This window comes from Pagrus pagrus (genome assembly GCF_965226575.1).
Source record: "Pagrus pagrus genome assembly, chromosome: 10".
Classification (NCBI taxonomy): domain Eukaryota; kingdom Metazoa; phylum Chordata; class Actinopteri; order Spariformes; family Sparidae; genus Pagrus; species Pagrus pagrus.
In genome coordinates, this window is record NC_140194.1 from 21,602,920 (window position 1) to 21,624,564 (window position 21,645).

The 21,645-nt window shown below is 42.0% G+C and overlaps 1 protein-coding gene across 2 annotated transcripts in view; it reads right to left on the minus strand.

Moving 5' to 3' along the window:
- cttnbp2 (cortactin binding protein 2) overlaps positions 1-21,645 on the minus strand; it is an 87,956-nt gene that overhangs the window by 42,444 nt on the left and 23,867 nt on the right. For both annotated transcript variants that reach the window (XM_084364844.1, XM_084364845.1), the window contains exon 3: positions 688-918. In XM_084364844.1, coding sequence (XP_084220970.1) covers positions 688-918 — 231 coding nt within the window. The remainder of the gene's footprint in view (positions 1-687; positions 919-21,645) is intronic.

Below are 21,645 nucleotides of genomic sequence, written 5' to 3' on the forward strand. Positions count from 1 at the left end.
AACACACACACACACACATACACATACACACAACACACACACACACACAAAGAGATAGAGAGAGTAGGAGAGAGGGAGAGAGAAATGGGACGAGGCCATAGCAGACATCTGGCTACCCAGTTAATCATGGCCACATAATCCTAAAGAGACCTGGAACAAACACACACTCGTGTACACACACAGTCGACAATCAAAAATAGAAATGTCACACCAGAAAATAGGAATTAAGTACACACACACACACACACACACACACACACACACACACGTATTGCTGTCTCCCATAGTGAAATAATGTCCATGAAAAACACCACAAACAAACATTAATACACACAGACAAGCGTACGGTTTTCTCCGGCTGTAAAGAAAAGAGTGAAAATCTCAACAACTGGTTAATGGATTCCTATTGACTACACTTACATGCCCACTAGTTTTCCACTATTATTCATAATATTATCATATTCTGAATGAATACAAGTCATGTAAACAGCATGTCTTGTTTTGGATATTCTGAATTACACCTGATTCTGAATATAAAATTTTCCGATTAAAGCCAGAATTTAAAAGGTAACTCCAAAACAGCAGGGGGCAGCATAACCGTTAACTGCTGCTCACTACACTTGTTTGCCTTCCTTCTTTTGAACATTATCCACCATCAGAAACCCTCCTCCCCCTCCTGTGTCTTACCCTCTTCTGGCGGCTCTCGGCGGCGGCCAGCTGGGCTGACATGCGTTCCTGCATCTTCCTGCAGTGGGCCATGACGGCTTCCAGGACAGAGATGGGGCTGGAGCCCAGGGGCCGCCGCTCCTTATCTCCTCCGGGAACCCCGCACTCAAAGTCTCTCTGAAGTGCCAGGAAGGGGTCCGTTAGGCTGTAGTGGCCGTATCGCTCTTGGAGGAACACCTCCTTCCTCTGAGCCTGGAGAAAAAAGAAGAGGAGAGAAAATATTATTCAACTTCTTCTGTGTAAAGATCACAAAGTTTGATTTTGTGTCTTATTGGATCATAAACCATAAAATTTGTATCACCAAGTTAAGCTGGAGGTCTTTATACACTTCATATATTTTAAAACCAGGATCAGTTTTTCATCACAATCACCATGTTTCAAAACCTGCTCATCATTAATGCCAATGAAAGTGCCCGTGTGATACACTGCAACTGAACTTTCTCCAATTTTTGAATTTCTCTAATAAAATTGAGCATATTTTTTCTCCTAGACTCTAAAAATCATTGAAATGAGCCGATCCAAGAAGGAAAAATCTCTCTTCAGCTGAAGTGCTCACGACTAATTAAGACAACTTGTGATGAGGAATGACAAGGAGACATTGCTGTTTTAAAACCCCTGAACATGTGTTTTCAAGATTTAATTATTCATGATTAAATAAGCAACAATAAAGTTAAATATTTAATAGGCATTACTTATTAAAAGGGCTGCTACCAACAATTATTTTCATGATTGAACAACCTGCCAAATATTCTCACAATTAATCCATTAAGTCTATAAAATGTGAAAAAAAACAAAACCTCATCACAATTTTCCCAAAGCGACGTCTTCAAGTTCACTTCTTTTGTTCAACCAACAGTCCAAAACCCAAACACATTTCATTTACTGTCATGAATGACAAAGAAAAGCAACACATTCTCACATTTAAGAACGCTGGAACCAGCAAATCAATTATATTCATTTTAAAAATAGTTGGCAATTAATTTTCTTTCTATCCATTAATCATTGTAGCTCTGCTTAGTCAGACCATCATCAGATACAGATCCAAACATTGCTTGAATCTGAAATACATGACATCACCTCAAACCAGTGAGAGGACCGCAGACAGACGCCTTTATAGTAAAATAACCAAAACTATTCTAACTCGTTAACAGTTCAAGCCAAAGATCTCTGCCGGCTGTCATTCACAGAAATGTTCACGTCCAAAACATCTGCTGTAAGTGCGTCTGCTGACATCAAACAACAGATAATGAGAGAGCGAGCACGTATTTATGGTTATAAAAAGGCTTTAATGGTGCTTCTCTCTGCAGCATCACCACCGAGCCCCAGCCTCGCCCTCATCCCCAGGACCTGCTCTGTGGTTCAGGAGGCCATGCTGTGGACCCTGAACCCCCCCCACCACTCGCCCCCTGACCGCTGTGAGCCGCCTGCCTGACTCCACCACCACTCAGCGCTGCAGCAGGCCCAGCTGCTCTCAGGTTACAACAGACAGATGGCGATGGGAGATGGAGTCCTCTGAGGTGGTCGGAGGGAGTCCGATCACAGCAAAATGTTCAAATGTGGATCACAGCCAGACCAGGTATCACCGTTTACTTACTAGGCCTCAGCTGAGCTCCTGTATGATGCTAAAGAAAAGCCTTGTGTGGATAATCTAACTCGAGAGCCTCGACTGAGTGCTGAATTCTTCAGCGGCGCAGCTGCAGCCTCTAATGTTTATCATTCATCTTCTGGCTTTGACTTGCGAGAGAATGTAAACAAAACGCTGCTCAGCAGATGAATCGGAAGCCCAAGATGGCAAACTATCCCAACAGCATGTGAACGCAGCATAACGGCTACGGCCAGAAAACAAAGAGAAGAACAATATTGCATTTATCATGGGGCACAGAGACATTAAGGACACATCTGCACAGGACTTTATATAGAAAATAAAAAACAACTTGACTTTAACTTTCTAGAGCATTCATATTTCCTTTGTGAACACCATGAGCCAATAAAGTTGAGGCAGAAAAAAAAGCTCTGTAGAAGTGGCTGTGATGCACGTTGGCTGTAAACAAAACAGCAGCATCGTAACTTTTCACTCAAAAGGATTGGATGCTGACATTTAGGTGAAAGTTTACATCATTCCCATGTGGCGACACACAGCAGGTGTGACACCACTGAAATCAAAAGCTTAACCCCTTGTTTCGGTAGCCGGGCTGGCCACGTGTACATGTTTGTGCACGTGAGTTACACGTTACAAGCTGCTAGAGATAAGAACAAGACAGAACTTTATGAATCCTGAAGAAAATTCTTGTGCCAGAGATTGTTCAAAACACAGTAACATTGTTATGAAGAACAAAAAACACAGTCATGATAATAGAGAGTAAACGCTGACATCAGTGCCAATTAGAATAACATTAAAATGAAATGCGTTCACTGTGCGGCTTCTGCAGCCTTGTAGCCAAACATCGACCATTCGTTACATGGTGGTTCGATCGGCAGGTTTCCAGATGGGTGCTCACTATAAAACACCTGGAGGGATCGTCCCATGAGATCCATCGGATTAGTAAATGGGATAAAGCAGCTATAAATTCCAGTGTTATCCAAACTGCTGCTCCCAGCCGAAGCTGGCATCGGTTGAGTTCAGCTCAGTAACATTAGCCTCGTCAAACCTGCGCTTAATCATTCCGACCACAACCAGATGACCACCCGCAGTAATCCAATGGTCAAATAATACCCGACCAAAACCCACTTGGCTGCAGGACAGCAGCTGCACGGAGACCAAACTCACTGACCGTGAGTGGTGCTGAGAGAGACATTGAGAAAGTGGCTCACACAGACAGAAACGCAGTATTCAGAGCACGAGAGGGTGAATCAATCAGCGACGAGTCTGCAGGAAAGACTCCACATGGAGATGAAGTATCTGGTGGTTGAAGCAGGTTTCAGTCAATCATTGAGGCCGCACATCTTAAGCTGCTCTCTTTCACCATGTTAACTGCAATGAATAAAACAGATTTGGAAGATTTTATTCTGAAGAGTCATGATTCATATCTATCAACAGCAGAAGGCTGGTGAGGGAGGAATATTTAATAACAGAGCGAGAGAAAGAGCGAGAGAGACATTTAAATTAAATGTGGAGGCGAGAGAAAGACAAAGAGCCACAGTGTAAGAGAGTGGAGAACAGACAGCAGAGACAAACAGGGACGAAACACAGGAAGGTGTTGGAAGAGGCTTTGCCAAAGAAGGACATGGAGTTTGGAGAGTCTAACGCACGCACGCACGCACGCACACACACAGAGTGCAGAGCATGAAGATTGATGGTGAATCCTGAGTAGACTGAGGCAGCTGTTGATGCTGATGGCTGACTGTGAGCAGGCCAATGTAAACACACCACGGAGGAAAGGTGTGTGTGTGTGTGTGTGTGCATGTGTACGTGTGTGTGCGTGTGTACGTGTGTGTGTGTGTGTGTGTGTGTGTGTATGTGTATGTGCATGTGTACGTGTGCATGTGTGTGCACGAGTCGAGAGAGAGAGAAACGGGGACAGTTAGTTTCAGTTAGTTTCTAAAGTGGGCTTGGTTCATGAAGAAAAAGACAGAAGAAGACGAAGAAGAGGACGAAGAAGAAGAAGGTGAAGAAGAAAATGAAGAAGAAGGTGAAGATAAAAACGAAGATGAAGAAGGTAAAATAAGTAAGTACTGTAGCAGAGCCCGACTTGTATATCGGTTGGCCTGTATTATCGGCTCATATTGGCCTTTTACAAATTTATATCCATACTGATGTGTTTCAATTGAGGAGCTGCCACATTGGGATATTTGAGATCTTTGCGTGGAGACATGACTTATTCGATTATCAAAATAGTAGCCACTTACTCTCATCTAAACTGAACAGATAGATGCCTCAACTGTGAAGCTGAAATACCCAGAAGGCACCATGTGAACCATCTGAAGGGAATCCTCTGCAAAGCTGCGGAGTAAATAATCAAGAGCGATGTGATTCCTTCTTTAAACTGCCCTTCAACTCCCAGAATCCTCCTGTAAATATTTACACAGCACCAGAGACCATTACAGCGCTCAGTCAGCCGGCTGCTGCTCCTCACCTCCACGTCAGGAGCGTCACGGATCAGACTGGATGTTTTGGTTGTTGAAGTGTCTTCCTGGGTGAGTATTCAGAGACAGTGCAGCGGTAGCTCCATTCAACACTTTCACTTTAAGCTTTATGATATTTCAACTCAAAGAGGCGAGTTGTAAAAGATAATCAAAGACGTAATCTGGTTCTCCACATCATCAGAAACCTCTCGTGTCTTTGTCCGTTTTTATTTCAGAATAAAAGTGGTCCAATAAACCAACAATGGCATTTTGTAAGGCTGCAGTTAATTCAAATATTATAGAAACTGAAATATGGCCAATCATTTTTCCAAATTGCAGAAGCTACAATATTTTGATAAATTTTTATTTTGATGCGACAGAACAGCATTACAATTAGAGCTGCAATCATTAGTCGATCAAAAGAAAATTAATTGCCAAATATTCTGACAGTCAATTCAACATTGAAGCCATTTTTCAAGCATTGCTGGTTCGATTCTTAAATATCTAAGGAGCCACTGAACCAAAAGGTTAACCTACGTCTTCACTTAAACAAACTGCAATTATGTGCAAGTGAACCTTTCCTCTCGTTCAGCTCGGCTAGTTTCTCTTCCTGTTTGGAGCGATGGAACTGGTCGTCAATATTTCCTGGTTGTGAGGCTCAGGGTCATGGGTCATCCTATTACAGCGCCCGGGTTAGAGCTGAATCCTTTGAGATCTCATCAGCTGTCAGACACTGAGCTCCCCCGAGGCTCTATTGATCCCATTGATCCATCGGTTGTCATTAGAGGAAAGCCACAGTTTGACCAGTAAAGCTAATAAAGGGTGATACTGATGTTTCTAGACTGAGGAGGAAAAAAACATTATGTGCTTTTATTCTGTCTCTTTATATTTTTATTGCAATCATTTTGAAAAGTCTTACTGACGTGTGTGTAGAATCAAAAACTCTTGAATCTAAAAAAGGAACAAAAGAAACCTAAACACTGTCAAACATCCAAGTTCAACATGTCTATGTTTCAGTTTCACAGTGGGAACCGCAGCTGCCTGAGGCCTCCAGCAATCACCGGTTTAATTAAGATGTTTACCAACTGGTTTGGAAGGACGGTACTGTATTTACAACAGTAATAATATAATAATACTTAAGTATTTACAAGTGCAGCAGCAGTGGAGGGCTGGGAGTGAGACCTCAGTATTATTAGCATCAACCTTTACAGGCATGCTGCACTCAGTGGGTGAGAGGGTTCAGGGAACACAGCCAGAAAGAGAGAGCTGGTCATGGCGGAGAAGCAGGAGGAGATGGAAGAAAGTGGAGGACAGATGAGAGAGGTGGAGGAATGACAAATGCTGCGAGGACGGACGGCAGCGACAAATAAAATCAGAGAGAAAAGAGGGAGACGGAGAGAGCGGCGAAGCGGAAAAAGGCCCAGCAACTGGGGCACAGAAAGGCCCTGAGCTGAAAGGATCAGAGGGTACTCCAAACTTTACATGGCAGAGAAAAGAGCAGCATGTATTCAAGTGTCTCGTTTCACTCCATTCAGGACTGCGTGAATGTCAAGTCAGTGGCCGTCTGCCAATCAAGATCTGATACAGAAATCATCAGGTCAAACAGAGGAGCCGCTCATGTCCGGAAAAAGACACAAGCAAACATCAGATGGGAAGAGAAGGATGCGCTCGAGGGCGCTTGATTCAAGTGTCTGATGCTTGAGATGCTGACTGACTCAGTGTCCGACAGCACAGGGTTTGAGAAAGAGCTCAAACTATTTGGGAAGACCTCAAAACAAGAGACAGTAGAAACCAGAAAAGGCAGAGTGAATGAGACAGGCTCCTCTTTCAGACCGCTGACACCTCCCCCCTTAAGAGTGTTCACAATCCGCTGGGGAAAAGAAACTTCCTTTTAATGTTGTCTGTGCAGGACGGATAAAGACGGTCATAATTTAAATGAACTCAGCCTAATGGGTGTCTTGTTCCAAACTGACTCTTTTGATGAATCGCAGCTCGACTTCAGCTCCCTGCTTCTCTGCCAGCAGCCGGTTCATTGCAGCATTTTTCTTTTTAATCACTTAGTCTGAGAAATGTAAAAAAACCTTTATCTTGGTGACACTGGAACAATTATCATGAAAGCTCATCTGGTGATGTGTATGTAAAGGGATCTATCTAGAGGTGAAAAGTAAAAAGCAACCGCCTAAAACTGACCAACCTCCTAGATATTCTGTAGATCAGTACAAGTACTGGCAAGGAGTATATTCAAGGTTCAAACTTAAGACAGCCTTAAAACCATGTTAGAACTAGTGCTGAATAATTAACTAAATTATAAAGATGCACCAGTAGGGAAATTATGGGTGAAAAAATAGTGCATATGACGGTAAATACTGTGATTTTCGATAATATCTGATATTGGCCCAAGCCTCACCTCCGTATAAAAAGCGACACTAATTCTGATAGAGATGTAAAGAAGCCTCGAGTAGCACAATCACAGCTACTAAAGCTAAAGTGTTTTTTAGTAAGTGTTGCCGGTCTCCAGCCGCTGGGCTTTTAATCAACACTTCCTGTCAGTCGCTGTGCTGCCAGTGGCGTCAATATATCGACCTTTCCCTCTGCGGCTTCTTGTTTCAGCCGCACAGGGTCGGGTCAGTGTGACGAGGTTGTCAACTCTTCAGTCTAACGTCTACCTTCGAGCTCAAGCGCCTCTCACATCTGTCTTTTTTTGTCATGTGTTGTGACTGATGGAGTGCGTGACAACGCCTTGCTCAAGGACACTTGGCCTTTCAACGTTCACTCAAGTGCTTTTATTCAGTTTATTCTCTAAGTGAGAGTTTTTTACGTATTACAAGCGTTTTTTTCCTTTTACTCAAACATATTATACATTATATTATATGTTATATTTTATATTATGGATATACATTTGATATTGCGAGAGACACAGAGATAGAATAGATAGGGGTCCTGAAAATACAGAAGCCCAGTTGCGCCAATTATAGAAAAAAGTTTAAAATGACGCTTGATGAAAAGAATATTCCCATTGTAAGTCATAAGTAAGCTAATTATTAGCTAAAACATTATAATTAAGAGATAAAAAGTCAAAATTATGAAACAGAAAGTCAACATTTATAAACATTTATGAATTTTTATCCCATAATTTCCCCTTTTCATCTCATTTTCATTCCTTCATTTCACATCATTTTTTATCTCATAATTACTGATTAATTGACTTTTTTTTTTTTAAATCAAGCATAAACTGGCAGAAATGGGCCTGCATGTACGAAAATGATTGATGTATTTCCAACAGTTTGGTTTGAGATGACAGTACTGCTTCAGGAACAGGGACTTCTTGGGGTTGACGTCCACGGGCCAAACATTTCAGCCCCATTTCAGCCGTTTCATTGAGTTAAGATGACTGTGTGTTTATGGACAATGTCTGACACTTGAGAATCCCCATGGTAATAATAATCTGCTTAGTCCTGCATATAAAAAGGAATAATTCAACAAACTCTCAAATTTGTGCTGCATTTACAGTCCTCCATGTTGTCTTCAGTCTTCTTTATCACGCTCTCGAATCTGTGCCAAATATTCAGGGTACAAATGTGAGAAATTTCACCTCGGAGCATCAACGACAGCAGCCTCTCTGCATGATAACCGACCTGATTTATGCTGCACTCCTGAAGTGCTCCTCATTGACTCCAATCTCGATTTGGTTTTCTAGGTCAGAGCTGCACAGAGCTGACAAACAGCATCGAGCGAGGAGCAAATTAAGAGCCGGGATAGGCTGAAGATATGGAGGAGGGGGGGTGATCATTTGGATCCCTTTCTGGTCTCTGGAGATATGAAAGCCTCCAAAATATTGGAGGACTCGCTCAGCCTGAGTGTGTGTCAGCAGAGGGTGGATAGTCCCTCAGGATGCACTGACCCTCGGGATGTTGGCAGTGATCCTGAGGCCCATCTGTCATTCACACACATGCATACACCCCAATTAACTCATCTTTGCTTCAACGCGCATTCTCCAGAATTATCAGTCAATGAGCTGTGATTTGGCAGCGACATTTAAAACCCAATAAACTGGAACATAAGGAACACTTGGGACTGACAAGTGGTTATCTACAGCTCAGATGGTGAAAACTGAAGCTAAAGGTCGGAGCCCTATTCTTACATTTGGTTATGCACTTTTCTGATTAACTGCTCAGGAAAACCAAATCAAATCAATTATTTATATTGCCCAAAACCACAATCACATTGCCTCACTGGGCTTTACAATCTGTACAGTGAATGACATCCTGCGTCTTTAGATGGAAGATGGAAGAAACCTCAAGACGAGCCAAAGAGGAGGGATCCTTCTCCCAGGACAAAACTTTTCAGAAAGTTGTGAAGTCTTTAAAGGTGACATCTTAAAGGTGTTTGTTTGTCGAACCAACCGTTGAAGTTGTTTTGTGACATGCCTTGTGGTGAATGGGTAGGAAACAATAATAATTGAAGAATAATAGAATAATAATGGAAAGTGAACACTAAATCTAAAAGTATGTGCATCATGTCAGTGTGTTATGACTCCAAGAAGTGGTACAAACAGCGGTAATGAAGTGCCAAGCGCCCTTAATTACCTCCCTAAGCTGTCACAGCTTCTTCTGCAGCTCCAGCTACTGACTGTGTCGGTAAAAAGGCTAAATCAGAAGATCTATAGGACAACAACAACTAAGTTGTTGTTATTAGAACATCTGGCTGTGTCTCTTCCACCTCACACAGTATCTTTGCCTCACATCCTTCCTCAAAGACCATTAAAGAGACACGTTAGCAACCCTTCACTGGTTACCTGTGAGTGTTAGAATTGATATTAAGATTTTACGGCTTGTTTCTTGTTTTAAAAGTCTGATCGGTGGTCGAGATCCTCTGGCAGGACCCAGCTAACGGTTCCAAATTCATGACTTGTGACCGGCTTTCGCTGATCGAGCCTCCCTGCTGTGAAACTAATTGCCAATCTAAGGTGGGCAAACTCGGTGTCCTCCTTTAAATCTCTTCTTACAACTCGTCATTAAACATCACAACGCAAATCCTTTTATAGGTAAAAATAGAAAAAGTGTTATTTAACATTGGGTATGATGACAGCGTTAGGTAACATGTACATGAAAGGCACTGTGGTGTGTTTGTGTGTGTGTTTAAATGTGAAGGACGCCTCTCGAACACATCTCATAAATCTCCATCAGTATGCAGAGTGATGATGGTCGATGTTACGGTAACACCGAATCAGAAATCCATCCCAGCAGTGAGTGAGAGAGAGAGCATCTGACACTCGATGACCTGCAATCACGAGGGATTTCACTTTGCCAGAGGGATCAATACGAGCACGCGGATCTGATTTGACAACGAGATAACAGGGCTCGAGCTACAGTGTGGAGGCAGGCGGAGGAGGTGGAGGAGCTACTGTATAAATTAGATTGGGATAAAAGGGAAGAAGAGAGGTTCAGAGGGAAAAAAGAGAGGGGAAACAGGAAGGATGGATGTCAGAAAGAGCGAGAGCGATGGATGAATAAAGGGAGGATGAGAGATGAGAAAGAGCCGAACAGATGATTACTGCCTCCTCTGCCAGGCTGCGTTCACACACAGCTACAGCCCTCAGAGTTACGTAACGTGTTGTCGGTTCACAGTGTCACTGAGCCTGAACGCCATCATCTTTTATCACCCGAAACTCATCCAAAAACAGAGATCACGTTTCATTTCATCTCGTGGGGGAGGCGGAAGCCTGGATGGTAAAAATGGGAATTCCTGGCTGGAGAAGGTGTGCAACTGCTTCACTTCACTAATTCTTGTACTCATTCATGCGTTGATTATGTTTTTGTGGTGAATGGGTCACTTTTTAGTCAGAGAAGAGGAAAAAGTCACAGCACATTACATTACATTATAACATAGCATTAGTTTGGTTGGATCAACAGTCCGAAATAAAAAGGAAAAATGAGATTAAATAAGATGTAACCAGGAATTATGTGGCATTTCTGCTTCATAAATGGCTCACACAACTAATTTATTAAACAGTTTGGGCCATATGGTGTTATATACCAAGCAACAGTAGAAATGCGTCCACCAGTGGAAATTTAGCAACAGTTAAGTTGGTTAAGTTTCCACTGCAGGAGCTATCCCTTTGTTTTTTTACCAACTGCCTCTGCTTGCCCTGATGTTAACGTTAGCTGTGATGCATGATGATAGACAGATGGGTCGTCCAATCACCTGTCGAGTATTTTTTTTGAAAGCGCCTGCCCTTTTCCAAACACTTTCTAGCGGCACATTTCCAGATGGTTCTGTGTAACAAACCATTTGGTGTGTCACACTTTTGGCTGCTATAAATAAAGCTTTAGTTCAGAGCTACATACAAAACATAATGAAGGTGTATACTGCTGCACAAAAATTATGGAGGTTTGAGGTTCACCAAAACCACAACCAGCGCCTGCAGCACTGTCTGTGTGTATCACACTACAAACCCCTGAAATCATCTGCAGTCACTACAAATCAGAACTCCCTTCACCTGCTTTCTTCCATTTCCACAAACTGAGTTGGATGAACGAAAAACTGACGACACTTTTTACGACCTTAGATTAAGTCGGATAGGAAACTATAGTGAACTGTGGTGAACGCAGTGGATCAGACCAGTGTGCAGTATTGACAGACAGACAAACAGAGGCTGCTCTCAGTGGCAGTGGAAAAGTGGTATTGATGGATCCTCAACAATGAGTGTGCAACCTTGTCCACAGATATGTGCGCAGAAGACACTCAGGTGTTAAAATGAAGCACTCAGAATGGATTTCTACAACTACCTAGTTTAGGAAATTCATTTTTAAAGACACAAATTTTGCTGGATTAACTGCTTTTCTCATACACAAATCCTCAAAGTGAAGCCTAATGTGGACCGATTTTCAGAAAAAAAATGATAGATGTTCCTTCAGAGTGGTGCTCCTACTGCTCGAATTGAAACCTCAGCTCCTGCTTGTGGCATCATATCTGCAGACTATTCATCTCCCCACTGGAGGAAATTATTCCAGAATCCATCGGTCATGTGTCTCTCTCTCTCTCGCTCTGTGTGGCTGTGGTTGGGTGGGCAGGTCGTTGTGTTGCCCCCGGGGCGCCCACACTGTCAGACAGCTGACATCACTCTGACTTCAGTGAGGAATCAGGACATTGTTATATAACCGACAGAACAACAGGACAGGAAGGGTTGGTTCCTGCCGTTTCCAGCTGTAAATCAGCGTCGGAGGCCAATGAAGAGCATGTGATGAGCTCTCACAATATAATCTTCACAGGCGCAAAGACAGAATTGTGACAGCAAATACGTGTGCTCTCTTTTCAGACTGTTGCACTCAAACAAGCAGAATAAAGATGCTAATTACTGATCATTTCTCAGAGAAAACCATCAGTTTCCAGATGCTCGCTGCACTGCTGCTTCACCTGCGACATTTAACATCTAACTGTCATTGTGATGAGCCTTTTGCAAAATGTTTTGACATTTTATAAACCAAAATAATGAAAACAAATTCTTAGTTGCGGTCCTACACTTCTCGTTAACCTGGAGGATGTTTGAGCTGAATTGATAGAATATTGTCACCTGCTTTTATCAACGAATCATGATAAATGCTCCTCAGATGTTGGGATTGGCTGCTTTTCTCTGTTTTCTATCACTATACTATACTGACAAAAATAATTATTAGTTGCAGCCTGGATCAACTAGTCCACTTCATTAGAGCTATAACAAGTTTACACCAAGTAAATATTTAAAACCAAGACACCATCTTTTTGATGGTTACGCCACTCCATACAATGAAAAGATTTTCTTTTACCTATTGACTCAGACTCAAATTCAGACAACTTTATTAATCCCTTTGGGAGGTTCCCTCAAGGAAATTGTTCTTGTTTTAGACAGATAGCCCCCAAATACAGCCTGACATGTCCGGTCTCTCTTTGGGATGTCCACTGGAATTTAAATATTTTCAGTGGGTTTGAACTATGTTTAGCTGAAGCGTTTTAAGGAGTTCAGTAATACGGGTCAAGTGTCAGAAATATGAGAAACTCTACATCTAAATCTAAAAGCATTTGATTGCTTTTCAAAGTGAGAAGCCGCTGCATCTCCTCAACTTGGAAAAGACTTGGAAGCACACACACACTCGTACACCTCTACTCTTTATGTGTTACTATGCAGACTAGAGGCTGAACGAGGCCTAACGTGTTCACACTTTTCCCAGAATCCCACGCGACGGCAGTTTTCTCCACTCATGTTTAATGCGCTCAGCTGACAGCCTCAATGAAAGTTTGATGAAGCCCCAGATACTGTATGCACACAAACACACACACACACAGCAACAAAATACAAATACGCAAAGGGGACAGAAAACACACACCCACCAGTAAATCCATATTGTCAGAGCCTGCAGCGGCTGACTTATCTGCAGTGTGAAAAAGTAGCTTACAATCTAATGATAAGTAATCCTCATGTGAATGAGCACAGAGACCCACTTCATGCTGTCATGTGATGTTTCATCACTGCACACCAAGTCTCTTCCTCTCCTCTCTGTCCCTCTCCTACTCGCAGCAGCCAATGAAAATCATGATTCAACATTCCCAGGACTTCTAACCCTCCTATCCTAAATCTCTCACTCACACACAATGCAACACCCACAATAAATAGGAACAGTTTTGGGCTCCTGTGAGACGCTGGATATCAGCCAATCACCCACTGATGAAGGCCGAGGTTCCTCCTTCACCACAGCTGAAGAACCTAAAACTTTTTAATGGTCATTATGGTCTTTAAAAGGCTCCAGTCCAGACCAGAAGGAATCAAATGTTTCTGTTTTTCAATAGAGCTTGAGTGTCTCATGATGATCTGCATGACGTTTCAGGGGCTTTTCCACCCTGGAGTGAATTCAGACTTGGAAGAAACACAGGCTAATTGTTAGCTGGCATGGGTGCCACAGTGAGTTTTATTCTTAAAGTTCAACATTTTGGAAAACACCCTATTGCTCCGTCTCTCCAAGAGTGAAATGAGAAGATTGGTGCAGACCTTGGCCTTAATTAGAGAAATAACACAAAGATGGCACCTTTGCAGTCGAGTGAGAACTGGTGCATATGCCAAAACAGCTTATAGCCAACACCTTATGCTAAGCTAATGTAGGCTAAGCATGTCCTGATATTGATCTTTTCATCTCACTCTTAGAAGTGTGTTTCTCATATTGGCGACCTGTACCAAAAGGGCAGCATATGACAAGAGTAGCCAACAACTGCTACTCCTTCCTGGCGATCCTTGGCTGTAGCTAGCAACCATTAGCTAATTAGCTCATGTCTCAGTTAGGTGTGGAACCAGCGGGTTGTGTTGATTTGACCCTAATCTTTTGAGTGGTCTCTGTTACATGATAGCCCACATGGAGGCTTTGACATGATGTCAACACTGTTGATTCTTCACACCTCGTTGTTAATGTTCACTTTTTGAATACTTAAATCTAAAATTCTAGAAAGTCTTGCAAATTGCTCCTTTAACAGAGATGCATCGAGCTGTTCTGTATGTTTTGATAATAATTAAAACTCCTATTAGCGCCGCTATCAAATATTTTAACCAATAATCACATCTTCTTATCACACACGGCAGTAAGAGTAAATAAAATAACAGCAGTTCAATTTTAAACGGCTTCATTGAAAATCAAACTGGAGTCAAATAAAGCCTGTTAATCTCTTTATGCTTATCTGGCGTTCAGGCACTACAACAAACCACCCACACACAGACACAGACACAGACACACACACACACACATTTAGATGTAGAACTTTTCAATCCCTCAGCTATAAGCAAATGTTTATAAAAGACATAATGCGGAAAGAAAACTTCCATCAAAAACATACTGAGGCAAACCCTTCAGAGAAAGTACATAAAAATATATATTTTAGTCAATGCACACACATATGCACACACACACACACACATATGCACACACACACACTCAGAGCATGACTTGCAGCTGTGTGGCTGTGCTGCCCAGTAGAGTCAGCTCCTTGCAGCCTATTTTTATCCTTAATGCCACAGTAAACCAACGCAGGCCTGCTGCTTGATTAAACCTTATAGTCCCTGTGGGCAGAAGCACAAAAAGCCCCCCCAACATCTGATAGGGCTGCAAGTGTGTTTATTACTTACTCCGTGCATGTGTGTAAGCGTGTGTGTGTGATGCAGTCATGCAAATGCATATCTATTTTTCTGATTAAATGTGTGTCAGCACTTTATGCCCGGCTGATTTAACCCCACGCTGGAGGTAAAAATCCTGCGAGCGCGCATCCACTCTAAACTGTGGATACCCCCTGCTAGCATATGCACACACATACACACAAACACACACACATGCAAATAAACACACACACACACACGGCAACATGCAAATAAATGCATCAACTGGTAAAAAAACAAAAATTGAGTGAATGTTTTATGTTTGATTTGTGGATAAATTTAATATTTTTGCTTCTAGTCAGGAGCTAGATGCACACACACACACAAACACAGACACGCACCTCATGTAAACACTCACACACTGAAACTGAATGTGCGTATTACCACCGGCTTGGCAGGGGAGGCTAGATGAAAAAGGCCGAAGGTACAAGCCAGAGGGCTAGTATCCAACTGCTCCTCTGATATCACACATCAGTTAAAAATCACAGAGCTCAGCAACCCTGGACACCTGACCACACACACATGCACACACACACATACACAAAGACAAATATAGACAGGAAAACAACACCGTGATGCTCCAGGCAGGAAATGAAATTGTTTGTCAGAAGGCCACAGCAGCCACTTTTACTATTTTACCAGAAATGACAGTTTTAGAAGGAAACAGACGTCTGGTCTGAATGATGACGGGTTACCTGCCAAAGTGGCTCGGAGGGAAGACAAAATGCCACAGCCGCAACCAACCTCTGTTTATAGAACATTTTGGTTCTGGCTGGTGGTCAGTCGTCACCCTGGGAAAGACTGCAGTGTGTTCAAAACAGCACTGAGGACCAAGTGTGTTTTCACTGTGCAGATTCCCAATAGGAGGGTGGAGAACACCAAAATGTGTCTACGGCAGCAAATATCACCAAAATGTTTCTCATGGGTGATGACTGTACGATTGTTTTTACTTTATTTTACTTTTACAGAGTTTTTCAGGAGTGTTTTACAATGAAGGTGTCTAAAACAAAGAGCTATCGTCAGAAGAAGCATTATAGTAAGTGTGTTAAACTTCAGAGGAAACCAGCAGCAGCGAAAAACATTTAATTAGAGAGGAGACTGTTTAATTGCTTACCACCTCCAATAATGGATTGTCTGGAGAAAACATATTTATTCTTAAGAAAAGAAGGAATAATGTCAACCACAAAACCTTGATTGTTCACTTAGTCTAAACAACCCTCCAAAACTACAAATATATTAAGCTTACCTTGACATAAAACTGAATATTCTCATATATCAGAAGCTGGAAACAGAATTTTTGGCATTCTGGCTTGAGACTTGACTTCAATGATGAAAAGATCGTAAAAAATTGGAGCCTGACCAGTACTTGATTGTTCGAGCTGATGACGATATTAAGCACTTGTTGTTGTTGTCGTAGTAGAAAAGAGAGAATTTCTTTTCACGTCTTTCCTTTGTGTCCTTCTATCATCAGGAATTAAATAACACACAATAGTTTCAACCCTCACAACTGGTTTCTTGTCAAGTCAGTGATCTTAAATGTGATGCTTACCAAATCATTGCTCTCCACAGTGCAGCAAGTCTTATAAAACACCTCAAATGCTAATGTGATGGAAAATCAAGAAGGTTGGCAGGAGAAGAGCGAGGGTGGGAGATCAAAAGAGGATTTCAGGCTCACCGAGGAACGGTGTAAAAAGAGAAAGATAGAAAAAGAGATGGAGATGCGAGGGGAGTCAGGACCCCTCGCAGCTATCAGCCATGATATGTCTGTAGCGACGGGTGTGGGCTCCTGCTGAACTTCCCAATGACAAACAGCCCTGAGCAGCCAGCGACTCCACAGACCCTGCCTGCTCTCATGTGGGCTGACGGGATTATCCACCAGCCTTTTACAGTTCAGCCATTTCACTGCTTTTATCTGAAGTGACACGCTAGGAAGAGGAGGGGAAGAATTCAGATTATTGGCTCAGGGAAGTTTGGAGAGCTGAGGTCTTTGGGAACGAACCAAATCAGTCCAACTGACGGATCATTAGGCCGCCTGTTAAAACGTGGTCAATGAGCTACAAGCCGGAGAAAAGAGCAGCAGCGTGTCGTGGGCTGAAGTCTGAGGTAATGACGGATCCCAGCCTTCAAATAAATGTCTCCACAAACGTCTGCCCACTCCGATAAATCAAGCAGGTTGCACTCAAGCGACTGTATCATTAGTATCATGTGTACATGGACAACATTTCTTCTTTTCGACTGAAATAATTCCGATTGGAGGTCAATTGTTTACATGGGATGGGATTAAAAAGGGTCCCGTGTTCACATGGAACAACGGATTTAATCAGTATAGCTGTGTGACATGCGCAAAAGTGATGGAAGATCGGATATTTTACCCCTTACGATATAATATGGATATCTCATCTTGAAAACCAACATTTTCTCCAGCTCTGTCCGGCCCCATCAAGATTAAAGACTACACCATCACTTCTCCACACCACTGTATGTTCATTATAGCAAAATTTCCCTTCCAGCTGCTCAGAAAATGTCACACACACACACACACACACACACACACACACACACACACACACACACACACACACAGGAAATATTCAACCGATACTATCGATTTGCTCGAGGATGTCTATAAAGGGCACTAAGCAGGGAAGAAGAGACTTTCCAACTATACTGTACGATCTATGAGGGAAAAGACTGCGTGTTAAAGGTTAATTAACAGATGTTTTAAATGAGTGTCACGGTAAAATAATCTTAAATTACAAGATGACAGACAGTAAGAGAGCCGAACAATCTGAGTCACACCGATGCTCTCTATGACACTGAAGTGACCACGTAAGATAAAGATGACCAGAGGAAGAACAACAGAGGAGAAAGGTAGAGGGGGCTCTTTATCCTCAGATAACAGGAGTCAGGACAGAGGACGAAGGGGAGATGAAGTGTGCAGACAGAGGGACATTTCTCAGCCTGAGGCGAGGTCACTGTCAGACGCTCCTGTCATGTCAAAGGGCTAAAAACTTCGGAGGTTTTACTAAAAGACTCGGTCAGGTGCGGACCAGCTGAAGTAAATTTTTGTTGAGACTGTCAGAGAGATTCGGAGAGTGTTTTGGAGTTGTGACACCTTAAAACTTTCATAATGACCAGAAGCTAGACGTAATGCAGTTTTATATGGCAGCCCTGCAATTAGAGCTTTAAGGATTAACCACCCGAAAGAAAATAAACTTCTAACTATTCCCACTTTCCAAGCGAAAGTGTCAAACATTTGCTGGTTCCGGCTTCTTAAATGTGAGGATTTGCTGCTTTTCTTTCTCATGTATGACAGTAAATGAAGAGTCTCTGGGTTTTGGACTTTTGGTTGGACAAAAGAAGCAATTTAAGGATGTCACTTTGGGCTCTGAGAAATTGTAATGACAATTTTTTTATAATGAATCTTGAAAATAACACCAAAGTGTCACTTTTTGCTCGTGGAAGTAGTGAAGACCGACCAAAAACTTCCATCCCCATCCCTCTGCAGGTTGAAGCTCAAACTGGTCCTCACAGAGACGAATACTGGAACACAGACGTGCAGAAGATAGCTGTCGGTGACTCAACATCGGCTCAACATGAGCTCCCAACACCCCCCGTCCCTTTCTAATGCCTCCTCCCTTCACAAAACCTCTAATGTTCATACCAGGACTTCCCATAAAGAGACCGCGCAGTAATGACGCGGTGCCTCCTGGCACTGTTAAAAACAACATCTCATACAGCTGAATTATAACAGCCTGGGAAGGGCAGAACAAAACCAACCCCAACGATGAAGGCCTGTGGTGTAAACGGGGCAGTAAAAGGCGTTGGCTTGACCATAAACTGGTTTTGACATCTTCTCCAGTATTCAGCTTGATGGAAAACAATAAATGTGGAAAAAAGTTTTAATTAGATCTGCGTTTTTTGGAATCATGAGCGTTTCATATTGAATGTGCATCATTTATGAAAGGCGTTCGCTGCATGGCTGCAAGAAACTTTAACGTTCCTTATCGACTGATTGGTCGATTGCTTTTCAATTAAGCGATAAGTCTTTAAAATGTCAAAAGATAGGGACAAATGCCCTTTAAAATACCCCAAAGCCCAAAGTGACTCGTTAAACTGAAGATCTTTCCAACCAACAATCCAAAATCCAAAGATAGTCAATTTATTACAAAATAAAACTGAGGACAAGTCCTCACATTTGAGATACAACATTGTTTGATAAATGACTTTAATAATGAATTATCAAAATGTATCAATCAAACTATCATTTTAGTGCCAATTTAGATCGTTTACTGCTTTAATTCACAACAGTATACAGCATGTTTTTATAGATGTCTCCTGTATTGCTACTTGATCACCGATTCCAACTATTCCATTAAGAATGAGGAATTCCACCAAACAGATCATTTTAACCCAAAAAAATGTAAACAAAAGTCCTGAGGTGGTTCTGATTCTGAACAACTGTCCATAATGTGCCAGTTTCTCTGCCAGCAAGTGTTTTAAACTGTATTTATACACTTAACTATTGGTATTTATCTCATTTTGGGATCAAACGGTTTGAATCGTTTTCTAAGTATACCCCTAGATTTACTCCTACGTTTCATTTTCTGGGCTGACCAAAAACCCCTTTGTTTATTCAGAAGCACTCACTTCATAATCGAATCACAGTTTTTGTAGGATGAAAGCTCATTTTGCACCACAGCCAGGACCTGGGCGTCCAAACAACTCTGGCACAGTCCAGTGCTGCCAAACAGCCCGTTGGCGAGGCGAGAACCAGCTCTGGTGTGAAATGAGAGGGTCACTGGCAGACAAGCAGGGCCGAAGCAGCAGGTACGCCCTCTACTCCGTGTCTGTCGAACAGAGCAGAGCTGGCACTCTCTGAAAACAGTTATTCTGCACCATTAAGGCCCCGGAGTCTGCAGGTTTTCATTCCAACAGTGGCTGATTCTGCTGATTAGCAAGTCTCCATCCAGGGAGGAAGAACTAATTAGTGAAATGAGCTGGATGGAATAAAAGCCTGCATACAGTCAGGCTTCAATGACACCAGGATGAGAAGCGCTGCCGTAAAGAACTGGAGCACCAAGATTGGATGATTTTGCACAATTATGTCATATCTGACCTAAAAAGAAATGAAGCTAAAGAGAGATTTCCTTTGAATTATAAAACAGCCTCAACTCTACCTGCGGTTCCAGCGTTTTCTGATTGTTTACATCACAATTTCAGTTTTTCCATCCACATGCATCACAAATTTTGACCCCATTTCGAGAAAAACTGCAAAAGAAAATGTGAATGAACGCCTGTTTCCATCCACTATCATTACACACAACACATCCTCCTACATAAACGACTGACTGTCAGTGAAAATTAAATGGCAGTTGCAGCAAAACAAGCGACAGCCGTACTGAATGTTTATCCAATGCTCGCAGTTGTGTTACTTTTAGGGAACAAAACTACTCATTTAGGTTTAGGAAGATTGTGAATTGGGTTTAAGTATGTACCTTACTTACTGTATGCAACTTAACTTGTGTATGTACGTATGTCACAAATGTAGCTTAAGTTATGTTATGTCTGAACATATCTGAACTAAGTTAGGGTTGGTGACAGTCTTGTTCGTGTTTGACCCATCCATCCATCAGCAACCTAACAATACATAAAAATAAGGGTCGTAATAAGCTGCTTTCACAGGCGATCTATCTATTTGGTTGTTTTTTCTGATGAGGACAGACTGGTTGTGCGTTTTTTACGAGCTTGTTTGTCAAGATTAACAGTAGCTCACGCAAAACCTTCTACCATTGCAGAGGAGGTTTCATGTGTTAATGTGAGGATGGTTACATCTCTTCTCGGAAACAGCCGATCAGTCATGCAAGTCAGTTATTCAGAAAAGGTGTTTCCTTTTTCCACCTCAGGTGAGTGAACAAACTTTTTGCAATTGCCCATCAACTTTTTCTCATACAATACCTCAAAATGGCCATTAGAATACGCTGATGGAAAGACAGCTACTGTAGTAGGTCAATTAATCTATTCATTGATCAGCAAAACTTCCCACACTGATCAATCAAGTCCAGCATTCACTGATCTAAGCTTCTTAAATATGAGGCTTTGCTGCTTTTTGTCATCTGAAGATCTTTGAGTTCTGCAACGTTAAAAGATTAATAATAGACAAAGACAATTATTTGTTCCATGTAAGGATGCACAATATTGGGACATTTTTATTATTGGCCATTTATTGTATCGGTGAAATGTATACACATATTTCTCCACACTCTGATGCAGTAGGTGGCAGTATGCACCTGTAAGCTTGGTTTGCGGTCCAGTAATAAGAAGCTGAAGAAGCAGCAGCAGCAGCAGCAGCAGCAGCAGCAGCAGAGGTATATTACATTGTCTTTGCTCACTACATTTTAGCCTCTTACCCTCAGGTGTGAGGACACTACAGGTTACAAACTTCTTTAATAAATATAAAAAGGTGAAATTATCAGTTATCTTATCGGTATCAACCATGAAAAGCAGTTAATTACCTGTTATCGGTATCAGCTGACAGAAAAAGATATTGTGCATCTCTAGACACTCTGACCATGACTCTTACCTCTAATTTATGCTGACCACTTATATGCAACTTTTAATTGCATTTGTTTGATGTGAAAATGATTAAAAAGAACAAACAGCCTGTATTCAGAAGCCATACATGA